At 37.0% G+C, this 12,659-nt stretch overlaps 1 protein-coding gene across 7 annotated transcripts in view; it reads right to left on the reverse strand.

Moving 5' to 3' along the window:
• Positions 1-2,096: 2,096 nt before the first annotated feature.
• Positions 2,097-12,659, reverse strand: part of KIAA0586 (KIAA0586 ortholog) — a 119,406-nt gene continuing 108,843 nt past the window's right edge. For all 7 annotated transcript variants that reach the window (XM_028101428.2, XM_028101437.2, XM_028101434.2 and 4 more), the window contains one exon: positions 2,097-2,440. In XM_028101428.2, coding sequence (XP_027957229.2) covers positions 2,289-2,440 — 152 coding nt within the window. In that variant the 3' untranslated portion in view covers positions 2,097-2,288. The remainder of the gene's footprint in view (positions 2,441-12,659) is intronic.

The following is a 12,659-nucleotide window of genomic DNA, read 5'->3' on the forward strand; positions in this document are numbered from 1 at the left end:
GCTATCCTGGTTTTAAGGCATGTAAGCCCAGCAATATTCACAGCCTTGATCTTGACAGAGTCTGCCTTTTAGTAGCATGTTTCTTAGGTAGTTCATTCTAGAAGTTGGAAATTATAAAATGAAGTTTTTTTAAAGCCTGTAACATCAAAAATGCCATTTAATTTACTTTATACACACAGATTATTCCAAAAGGATTTTAGGTGGTTGGCAGGGGAATATATGTATAGGAGTAACCCTGGCCAGAAATCCCATAAAACAAAATACTGATGAGCAGACAAAAAACTTCTTTTTCCCAGAAAAGTTCAAGTAAACAAGGAGTGGAATAAATCAAAGATTATACTTCTACCCTAACATTAGAAAAGGTGAGTTTCCTACAGTTAGGGGGGAGAAACTACCAACACCTTTAAAAAATACTTTTGCTAAAATTAAGAAATATCCTTCTCAGAAAGCAGCAGCTGTGAAAATGAGAAACCATGGGGTCATGTTTAAAATGAAGCAGCGTTCACCCAATCTAGAGATTTGTAGATGAACATCTAATACCAAGTATGATATAGAGAATAGCATTTTTCTTCTACTTATTTAATGGGAACTATTACAAGAACTGTCCAAAAGGCAATACCAAAGAAAAATGGGTTCTAAAGTGAAACCTAAAGTGTTTAAGTCACGGAATATCTGAGAAGCTAGAGCAGCTGACATAAGAAATATGTGTAGAAGGCTGACACACTTCCATAAGTTCTTGCAGCTTCTGTCATCAGTGAGAAGAAATCCTCAGACTCTTCCTAGACTCCCTAGGCAGTGGGCCCTACTAGAAGCTTAAGGAATTCTACATTGCTCTTGAGGAATTCTTAACTTCGAATGTACATTTTAACCACCTGGGAAGGTCTTTTTTTCTTTTTTAATACCAATATCCAGGCCCTATCCCAGATCGATGAGGTCAGCATCCCTGAGAGCAGAACAGAGGCATTTTTAAAGCTCCCAGAGGCTCTAGTGTGCAGCCAGGGTTGAGAGCCACTAAGTAACCCAGGAAAATGCTGAGAAAAGTCAAGGATGACCGTGGTTACTGTGTGTTTGAACTTCAGTTGTGACAGGAAATATGTTCAGGAAGATGAAGCATTTTTGGTTTTGTTTATGTTTTTTTGGTGTGTGTGCTAATAGTAGGCTACCCTGCGTCTCACTGTGCTTACCCTCTAGCGCAAGATGCTTCAATTCCTCAAGATAATGACACCCACCATTTACTGAGCTCTTATCTGGTGCCAGGCACTGTGCTGAGTGTCACCCCCAGCATTATTGATAATCCCCATTATCCTGCGAAACAAGTATTAAACCCATTTGCCCAGGTAGCCATGAGGAAGGGGCTTGTCTGCCCCCATCACAGAGCAAGAGAATGGAACTAGAATTTCAAAGCTACGCTTTTGTTTTCTTTCAATTTTATGTGTTTATGCTTTGAAAGGTAATCTAGTCACATTTCACAGGTTTATAAAGTATAAAGGTTTAATAGGTATATATGTAAGGTATAAAAAAAATTAACCTCATTCATAATTTTTTCCTGTCACAACTGAAGTTCAAACACACAGTGGCTTTAGTCATCCTTGACTCCTATCACCTAGCCCCTCGGTCCCCCTCCCCGGAGACAAGTTAGCAGTTTCTTGTTTATCCTTCCAAAGATATTTAATGCATCCATAAGCAAATATATGTGTGTGTGTGTGTGCGTGTACACAGCACATATTTGGATTCCTCCCCCGACTGTAAACGATGGTAGCCATTTTGCACACTTTTTTTTCACATTAACGGTATTTCTCAGAGACAATTCCACATCGACACATAAACATTTTACAATTCTTTTTTGTACTACATAGTATTCCATTGTACAGACCTACCATCACTTTTTTAGTCAGTCCCTTATTGATAGGCGTTAGATTGTTGCCAATTATTTGCTGTTACAAAAAAAAATTCAGAATGAATAGCCTTGAGCAACATCATTTTCTAACTACCCATAATTATATCTGTAGAATACATTCTTAGATGTCAAAAGTCATGCCCTTTCCACTACTCCATGCTGCCTCAGGATTCTAAGAAATAATTCAGACTCACGATGATTCATATTTAAATTATTTTATTTCAAAAGTTTACCTACCTACCCAAATTACACTTTTTACTTTAATAAAAAATTAGAAATTGTTTTTCAGAAGATGCTCAAAACACCAAATAGTTTGAGACATGGTTTTATGCTTGAGAAAAATGACTTCACAACCAGAGGCACAACTATTAGGCTGGTTCTCACTTCCCTTTCAGAAGGTATCTGTTCCTGAGGACTCCGTGCCCCCTTGCACAGGGCTAATGCTCAGAGACTGAGAACAATCCTCCAGTGTCACTGAAGGCAGCATCACAGACATCTTGGTGGGTGACGTCTGTGAAGTGAGAAGTGGTACTGCTTTACCCCCTGCAAAAAAGGAGAAACGCATTCAGCTCAACAAGCATATCCTGAATATTTATATGCTTTAAACTTTCTTGACGAATATGGGGGGGAGGGGATCCAAACAAGGATTGTGTATGAGATCATTTCTTTTCTCAAGGAGCTCGGAACTCAGAACTCGTCAGAGATAAAATACACTTCCTCCTTTCCACTCCCACTCCTAGACAATCACGGACAACATTTTAAAAGTATGTTATCTGAATATTTACGTTCTCCTCCCCAACATTCATATTTTGAAATCTGAATCCCTGATGTGATAGTATTAGGAAGTGGGGCCTGTGGGAGGTGCTTAGAGGTCATCAGAGTGGAGCCCTCATGAAGGGGATTTATAAAAGAGGTCCCTGAGAGAGCTTGTTAGCCCCTTCCACCATGTGAAGACACAGTGAGAAGGCGATAGCTGTGAACCAGGAAGAGGCTCTTTGATTTTATTTCTCCAGAACTGTGAGAAATAAAATTTCTGTTGTTCATTAGCCACCCAGTCGGTAGTATTTTGTTATGGTAGCCTGAATGGACTAAGATGATACACAAGTGCCAACACAAGTTGTGGTATGAATGACAAATGCTGGGACGCCTGAGTGGCTCAGTCGTTAAGCATCTGCCTTCGGCTCAGGTCATGATCCCAGGGTCCTGGGATCGAGCCCCGCATCGGGCTCCCTGCTCGACGGGGAGCCTGCTTCTCCCTCTCCCACTCCCCCTGCTTGTGTTCTCTCTCTGTCAAATAAATAAAAATCTAAAAAAACAAAAAACAAATGACAAATGCCAGGTAAGACCATGTAGGGGTCAGAGCCTAGTCTCTGAAACTCAGACTTAACCTCTTACTGACCATGTGACCTCGGCAAATTGTTTCACCACTCAACATTTCAGTCCTTCCATGTTAAATGGGTGACTAGTACCTACCTTGCAGAATGTAATGAGGATAAAATAGCACTGGTGAAGAGTTTGACAACAGAGCTTAGCACTTAGTAAGTACCTGAAAACTCAGAGTTACCAATACCACTAAATGGTACTATTTAGTATAGTACTAGCACTACTATCATTACTATTACCATCAAGTAAATAGCTATTCGGAATGTATTTTTCTCTGTAAAACAGACTTTTCTTCATGATCACTACACTTAACCAAATACAGAAAAAGATCTCCACTCCACAGATTGGGAGTAGTGGGAGGCAATAAAGAAGCCAGGCTGTGGCAGAGGAGACACAGTCTGATATGAAGAATTCATTAATATGTTAAAAAGAAATCCAGAGTTGACCATAAATGTAATCTATCTGCCTATACCCTAATTCACTTCTTTAAGTTTAAAGCACACCACCTAAGAATATGAAGAATGCCAAATTGGTATTATTTAAGACTACAAAAATCCCTGTTTCAGATTTTATGGCTTAACTCTATATACATAAGAATAATAAGCATCTTAAAAATAAATTATCTTTAACAATCATAAAGAGCTCTCTGAGTCAAGAGCCATAGTAATTTTTCTAAAACTCCTTTATATTTTTCAAGTAGTTTTCACAGTAATAAAGTGGAATTCTCCATTACATTTTTATAGGGACTACAGTAAAAGTAGACCGTTTTGGAGATTTCAACGATGACTCAAACACAGCTGTCCAAGACGATCGGAATATTTGTAAAAGCCAAATTCCTTTCACATTAGGAAGTCTTACAAAGAGTTAATATTATACTATTCCTTTTTGTTACTTGTGTCAATTTCTTTTTTTTTTAATAAAAGAGAGACAGGTAATAAGATTTGGCAACATTATAGCAACATCACAAACTATAATACCACGGTATAATCTTTTAAAGAAGAAAACAAGTTTTATGTCAATTTGACTAGAATAAATATTTTAAATAAGAAAAGACCTTTTGAAAGTTAGCTCTGTCAGGATATGATAAAAACTAAAATTAAGACACAATAAGAACTGCTTTAAAAAAAGATCTCTATAGGACATAAGCATTATTTAAATATTCTGTCATTTTACAAAGTCATGATGTAGAGCACACGAAATAACCAAGAAAAGTATCCAAGATCAGAGCTTACTTCATCAATAAAGTAAAAATTAACATAGAGTATAACTAAGGCCAAGAGAAAAATTAATTTTCAACCCATAAAAGTTCAATGTTACCTTCCTCAAATTATGAAGAAAAATTCCATTCCTTTAGTTAGTTGCCTGTCAAAAACCACACTGATACCAGATATTCTTCTTTTCTCTGTTATCTCATGTCACAAAACTGTTTTACATGTACCTTCATTTTCTCTTATGTGCTTACTGATTAAATTGCTCAATGATGCAACAAGAGCTTTAACTATTTTTTTTGATCTCAAAGAAATTTACAAGTCTCAGGGAACATATTAAATTCAATCACTGCAAAGTTATGCTATTTCTCACAGTTAATGCCTTATATTTACACAGCAATTCGTAGTTTTGCAAAAATCTTTTCCCCATCATCTTACCTCATCCTGACAGTAATTCTGGGAGACAGACAAGGTGACTGAGGCACAGAGACATAAAGTGGATTTTCCAAAGTTTTTCTCACCAGCTAAACATCCCTACAAGCCTACTGTATGTATGGAGCTAAGACGGTGCTGAGAGAATCACAGATGAAGAAGAAATAGTCCTCATCCTCAAGAAGCTCAAAACCTAGAAGCCGAGACAGAAGTGTACAGCAATACTTAGTTAAAATGACATGGAAGTAGCAGTTGAAGTAGTATTTCAAAGATGTGGAAGGTGATGAAGGAAAAGAACAACAAAATAAAGTCAATGTGAAGTCAGTATGTTTTTTGTTGTTTTTTTTTTTTAAGTCAGTATGTTAAAGGAACTCTGTTCTGATACCAAACTACTGATTGGATTGAAGGAATGGTGAGAGAGAAGGCTATAAAGGAAGGTCAGGGTCAAGTTCTGTAAATGATGATGAGTCACAAGAGATTCTGAACAGAGGAGTCGGATGACCAAATGTATTTTAGAAGAGAGAACTCCAATAGCTGTGTGCAAAATAAGGAGAGAGGAGAGAGATCTGTGGAAATCGTCCATGCAAGAACAGATGATCCTTGCCAGTGGAAACAGATTCAAGACATTTTGAGGGGAGACTCTGAAATAAAGAATTGAGTATGGCTCTGAAATTACAGGGTTAGTTGACTGATTAGGCATTAATAAGAGCACAAACAAGCCTGAGGCTACGGGGGTATAAAGAGGTGTGGAGATATTGGGATCGGTTATATACCTGATGCCTACAAGATGTGTGAATAGACTTTTCTAGCAGGCAACTGGAATCAAAGGTGTCAGAGGCCGTAAGGCAGTTTTAGAGACAGAACCAGCAGTCATTTGTATAGATAGAATAATGAGAGTAATGAACACAGTGATCACCTAGGGAGAGAAGATAGGCTGAGAAGAGAAATGATGACAAAAATACAAGGAAGGGCAAAGAAAGGTGAATGAAGAGAAAATAAAGAAAAACAAAAGGGAAATGTCAGAGAGATAAATAGGAAGAGACCCAAGAGTAAAGAGTCACACAAGGTAACAGATGGTTTTCAAAAAAAAAGTCTAGCATAAGTTATCTAATTAATTCAAAACTGGTAGCGCTGAGACAACTCACTGCTTCCTGCACTATAGCAACTACCTCCATTACTCAAAACAAACAAACCAAAAAAACAAAAACAAAAAACCACACATTACTTTTACAGGTGGTTAAGATAAATTCCATTCATGTAATAGGCAATGGTAGGTAAGGAGAGAAGCAGTAATAATGTTTCAAGCTCAAGTCCCTTAATGATAGGTCCCATCTAGGGTCCAAATGAGATCTGTTGTCCAGTCACTTGGGAACAGTCCCATCCAAACTGTCAGAGTGAGGCTTTTGGAATAGCATAGAGCTGCGTTCATCCAATCTATCCACTCAACAAATATCGACTGAGCACCTACTATGTTCCAGGCACTGTTCCAGACTCTGGAGATATCAGCAGTGAAGAGAACAAAAAGACTCTGATCCCACAGCCATCATATTCCAGCCGAGTGTAGGGCAAATGACAAACAAGTAAGGAAACAAACATATGTCAGGAGGTGATAAGTGCTAGAAAGAAAAACAGGTAAGGGGTAAGAGGGACAGTGAGTGATAAGAGACTTGAGGAAAGTTATGTAACTTCTGCAAATCCTAGTTTCCTCATCCTTAAAATAAAGATAAGAGTACCTTCCTCAGTGGGTTTTATGAGGATTAAACGGGATATTGCGAATGCAGTGTTCTGCCTAGTGCTGGCACACAGAAAGCACCCACAACAGACCAGCTCTTCCTTTTAGGTTAACTGGAAAGGAACTATCCCAAGAGGCAATGACCCTCAGGATGGGCTGCAAAGGTAGTCTGCTTTAGAGAGGGATAGAATGTTTCACTAAAATGCACTAAGAAAAAAATCCCCACAGCTCTAGAAGACCTCCAAATAGTTATGCTATTTTAACTCAAGTAATTATGTTTTAGTCAACGAGTTAAGCCAATAAAACACACCATTTTATCTAAAGATGTTTGTAAATGTGCATCTGGGGAAGACTTTTTGAAGTGTTCATTTACTTTATTTTGAACAGTCATTTTGAACTTTAAATGAGGACTTTTTAGACTTTTTAGACAGGTATATAACTGATCCCACTATCTCCACACCTCTTTATAACCCCGTAGCCTCAGGCTTGTTTGTGTTATTACTGCCTTTTTAGACCAGACTTTAAAAAACCAGGCAAAAAGAGTCACCTTCATATCCAGTATGGTCCTCACAGAGTTTAATTTTTTTTAAAGGAAAAAGACATTATATCTTAATAAATCATTATTAAAGCAAACAAATTTTCTGCCTATATTAAATGTAGTTTGATGCTTTTAAAGTTTGGCTTTTTAAATTTCCACAGTCATCTCGTTACTCTATGATGTAATTGTTTCAACAGCTGTTTTCAGAGTTGTTCTTTAAAAAAAGAGACTACTTTTTGATTCCGTGGGTTTGCAGTAAGTCATTTAACTTGCCTATGTTTAAGCTGGGATGCCACTGAGTCAGACCATGTATTTCAAGCTTCCTAAGACATATTTTAATATCTTTTAGATGTTTGAAATTCAATTTTTTTTGCTTTAAGGATATTTAAAATTCATAAAGAAATTTTACATTTGATGTTGGATTTATAAGACTAAGGACAGAAAAGTTAAATTAATTTATTCTAAGGAATACAAGTAATCATATAGGATTTTTAAAGTCTATTTAGATTTTGCCTGTACATTGTATGTATGTTTCTAAAAATATGCATAACTTTGTAAAAGTTTTTTGGGTTTATATAATGCATTTCATCAGGTTTCAGATTCTGACTCTAATCCTCAAACACTTGGTAACTCATTATTCTATCTCTGTTATTTGCAAACTGAGAGGAATCCAAACAAAGCATTCTCTCCTCAAGCAACATGAGACAAGCAGAGAAAAGAAGAAAACGTTTCAATAGCTTCATAGAAGAGTACAGCATTTCAAACTCTTCATTAAGTAACAGATGAGGCACACGTGATATGTACAAATTTATGGCATTCTTCTATGAGTGGATGAAAAGATAGTTGGATGGCTTTAAATTGCCTGGATTTGGGTTTTTCTACATGAAAATGAAGATTGGTTTCTTATAAACAACAAATTTAAAAAGAAAATCGAAAAGGAAACAAATGTAATCATCCTGAATCCACGTACATGAAGGATCTTAACCCAGGGCAAACGGATGAATGGCCAGGGAGCTGTGAATGCCCCAGAAAAGTATGCAAATTATTTTCATGTGAGTACAGTTCGGGAGGGAGACAGATGGTCATAGCTTTCAATGCTCCAAAGGGGTCTGCGGCCCCCAAATATTTCCGAAGCACTGACTTAAAGGAGAGCCCAGCCCCATGTGCAAGTGAGTCACATTCTTTGAGCTGTTCTTCCAGCAGCAGTGGTAAAATAGAGGAATTCCTGTCAAGTGTGGATGCCTTATTCTCTCCGAAAGTGATTTGGTCATTTGCACTTACCAAACTGCATTGTAATTATTTGTTTATGTGTCTGTCACTTGCTCTAAACAAGATACGCCGTAAGAGCATGGACTGAGTCTTTGCTGTCTGACTAGGACAGTAGGTACACAGGAAGTATCTGTGACCTTATCATCTCAATCGTTATTTGCTTGGGAGTCTGTTCCTGTTAACTACGCGCTGCAGGAGGGCAGTGACTTTGTCTTATTTACCTCTGCATTCTACAAAGTTGTAGCACAATGGTAAGCACACAGTGGGCCTTGAAATGGCTGCTGAACCCAACTGATTTGCTTGCACCTCAAGGGTCTGTGGTTTCTCATAGCTAACAGCCCGCTTAGATTCTCACTGACCAGATCCTGTCTTTAAAATCAGCCCTGAGTTCCAGCCATGCAGTTGCTTCCCAGCTGTCTGTGAAAATGTTACAGTATTTCAGCTGTATTTTATTGAGTTCTTGAAGCATTTTTCCTGTCCACCCTGGGCTCATCTACTCTTGCTTTAATTCCTTGTTTAAGCAGCTGCTAAACTATCCTGCTGTATTCAATTCTCCTCACATACTTAACCCGGCTCTGCAGATTTTGCAACATCATAGCTTCAGTGTTTGAGGACAAATACAAGTCTTGATGAAGAAGGTGCCTAGTTATTTGATGTCAAGTACAGTATGCAATATTTTATTTACCTCTGCTTTCCAGATTAGTTACTATTAAATGTTTCTTTCCTTACTTTCATATTTAAAAGGGTGATTTAAAATGTTACTGTAGTCTCATTCCAAAATATGTTTTAGACCTATAAATCCTATTGCATTTTTTAAGTTTACTATTGCTTCTGTTTTTAAAATGAGTTGACAAATGCTTATTTTGAAATGTATAATTTAGGATAAAAATAAAGCCATTCCTATAGGAAGAATAAATGTATTGGCACCTGTAAAAACAACTCCAATTCTTTTTCCTCTAAAAAGCAATAGTTAATGTGAAAGGTTTGTTTCTTCTTATGCCAGGTTCCAGCTGCTTCACTTTGTTTAAAACTGACTTCAAAGTTTAAACACTGTCCTGTCCCAACAAATAACCTCCCCCAGATGGAATTATCTTGAGTACTATCCTCAGTGCTCTGAATACCACACCTGCAGCCTTTTAATTCAACATTTTATAAACTTTCCAAAGGGAAATGAAACATTTTTTTCTGTCCCCTAACTTATGATTTTTGGAGGGTTAGAGTTTAGTGCACGGAGTTCTATTACCTGAGTGAGTTTATAGCTATTTTAGGAGAATTAAAAAAGTATAATTAGTATCTCTACTGTGCTGATTATTATCAAAGAAATTATAAAAACATGAAAAATCTGAATAGCTCCAAGCTCAACAACTTGTTTTTAAAGTAGGCTCCATGCCCAGTGTGGGGCTTGAACTCATGACCCTGAGATCAAGAGTTGCATGCTCTAGTGAATGAGCCAGCCAGGTGCCCCTCAACAACTTTTAAAGTAAAAATCTTACCTGTAAATACAGACGCGAGGTACAGATTGGGCTCAATTTGTGTCAGATCCATTTCACCTGATGAAGTTATGCTTTTTTTTAATAAGAAAATCAGTTAAGCCTAGAAATAAGCATGATTCATTCCTATTCACTAAAAAGAACACAAACTACATGCACTCCCAGTTACTCTCATAAAACATAAATGGGAGCCTGATCTAATGGCCTTAATAAGAAGAAAGTTAAACAGCTGAATTTTAATGACTATCCATAGAAAAATACTTTACCACCCAATGGATTATCTTTAGGCAGCAAAAATTAAGGAAAGAGGGAAACAAGGAATCATTAGAGAATTTGCAATTTGTATTAAGTAAAAGAAGCTTACGGATCATTTCTTTCAAGGTTAGAAGTTTTCACAGAATCTCCTACTTAAGGACTTCATCATTACAAGAAGAAGTGTAGAATCTCCCTTCACCCAGGCTAGATGGGGGCATATTGCCCAACACAATCTATGTGAAGCAACCAATAAAGTTGTCAAAGAACACAGAAGAGCACTACGCTGTCAAACCAAAGCCACATTTTAATGTTAAAACGAAATAGGCTTGGGAAAACCTCTTTTTGGCTAGGGAATGATGAAGTAGAGAAAAGTTAACTGAAAAGAGGAACATGTAGCACATGTGGTTCTCCAGCCAAAAGGACAACCCAGGCACTGGAAGCATGTGCCGATGTTGATGGCGTGCTCTTAATCTGTGCTCTGAAATGCAGTTAATGACTATCGATATCCATTGTTTCAAACAAATTCTTCAGGCAGAACGATTTGAAAAAAATGTAGAGGACAGTAGAATCGCTATTTTCTGATTTTCCCTAAAATAAAAATCAGACTTCTCTCAAATTTCCCTTATTTCAGAAAAATTTCAGGTGGATTTGGAAGAATATACGTAAATGAACGTGATTTGAAGCATTACATCATTCATTTAACGGAGCAATAGGTTCTCACTGATGACAAAGGTTCATGTTTAGCTATTGTCATTATACTGTCAGAAACCTAAAAATGAAATACGTTAAAGAATTAAATGCAATCTAGATTAATGAAGAAAAAAGCTTAAAAAGAATCGTTTTAGAAGAAAATATAGTTTTCTAAAGGTAAGACTGGAGGCAAATACCAGTTATGTATTATATACTGACAATCTGCAAATAGACCAAAATTAAACATCTAACCTTGATACTGTTTTTAAAAAACCTTTAAATGCATTCAAAGTGCTTACTATCATCTTTCTATGAGATACTACCTATGTTCACTTCCTACTCTGCCTCTAAATTTCTGAGAGTTAGAGAGGGAAAGGTTACTGCTTTGCCCTCTACAGCTACGTTTCCCATTCTACACAGCACCTATAGGTGGACACAATGGTAACAATCAGTCCCACAACAGAGGCCACTTCCACTGAAGAAACTTTTTTTGGGGGGGGCGCCCAGCAAAATTAAGTGGCAGTCCACTCAGAAGTGATTGCTTCAAAGCCCAGATTTTAAATGTATCTATTGTGTTACAGTAAGAAATAAGCAACATCATCCCCTTTCATATTAAACAAAGCTGGGTGGAAACTAAGAAAAGAAAAAGAAAACCTACCTTAGGTCTAGCTAGGATTCAATTAAAAAAAATTTTTTTATGTGTCCATCATTATTATATGAGGTGTTGTGAAGACCGCAAAGAATAAGACATTGTCTTAATCCTCTTTAATTGTAAAGGTAAAACTAACACAGAGCAGACTGACAGCAATGAGCAAATCTTCCAATTAAAGCGCCTGTTCCGCTTCAAATATACGAGAGTTTAAAGACTAACGATTAATTGAGCTCTCTGCCTTTTAGCATCATACCACTTCTAGCTGTTAATGTTTCCATCATGGAACTCGAATTCTTCTTCTATTCTTGGTAACTTCTCTTTGCCTCTTCTTGTTCTATTGCCTTTTTTTTTTTAATCCTCTTTAGAAGGTGCTATATATTGTACCTGGCTGGCTTTGGAAAAAGGAGCTGTGAAACCTTTTCTAAACCAGTGATTTTCAACAGAGGGTTGGGGTAAGGAGAAGGGAAAGTCTGAATCACTTTTGGGGCTTTTTCAAACTAACAAGGGCTCCCTTCCATTCTGATAGGTCCGCACTCCAAAGGGGGTGTATCCCCCAATGGGACCTGCTGCTATAAAGAAACACTCTTCTAAATTCATAACAACCTAAATGTGAATTTTATACACTGCATTTTCTTTGGAATAAAAAAGGAGCATGTTTTCTCTAATATTCAGATTTTTTGCTTAATAAAAAGCATTTTCTTGAAACTTTCAAAAACAATGGCTTTTAAAAAACACAACGGCTTATTTCTAATTTATTAAAACAATGAATTTTAACCCAAAAAATGATTTCATTACTGCAAACCAAAGCATACTTTAGTCATCTCTTTATATCCAACAAAGCTGCATTACTAGTAAAAACATCTAAGAAATAATATGCTAAACCTGTTATTATTTTTAAGATGTGCCTTCAATAAGCCATTTCATAAGCTGAAGTGATTTAATGCAATGCTAGATTTTCATAAAGGACAAGAAAATAGGGGTACCCGGCTGGCTTAGTTGGTGGAGCACGTGTTATGAGTTCGAGCCCCATGTTGGGTGTAGAGATTACTCAAAAATAAAATCTAAAAACAAAGTTTCCCTCAATTATCCTTCCTTATTTCCCCTAAGATGCCT

The sequence above is a fragment of the Eumetopias jubatus genome, unplaced genomic scaffold (genome assembly GCF_037043125.1).
Source record: "Eumetopias jubatus isolate StellerSeaLion01/CBP00866 unplaced genomic scaffold, mEumJub1_p1.0 scaffold_7, whole genome shotgun sequence".
Lineage (NCBI taxonomy): Eukaryota > Metazoa > Chordata > Mammalia > Carnivora > Otariidae > Eumetopias > Eumetopias jubatus.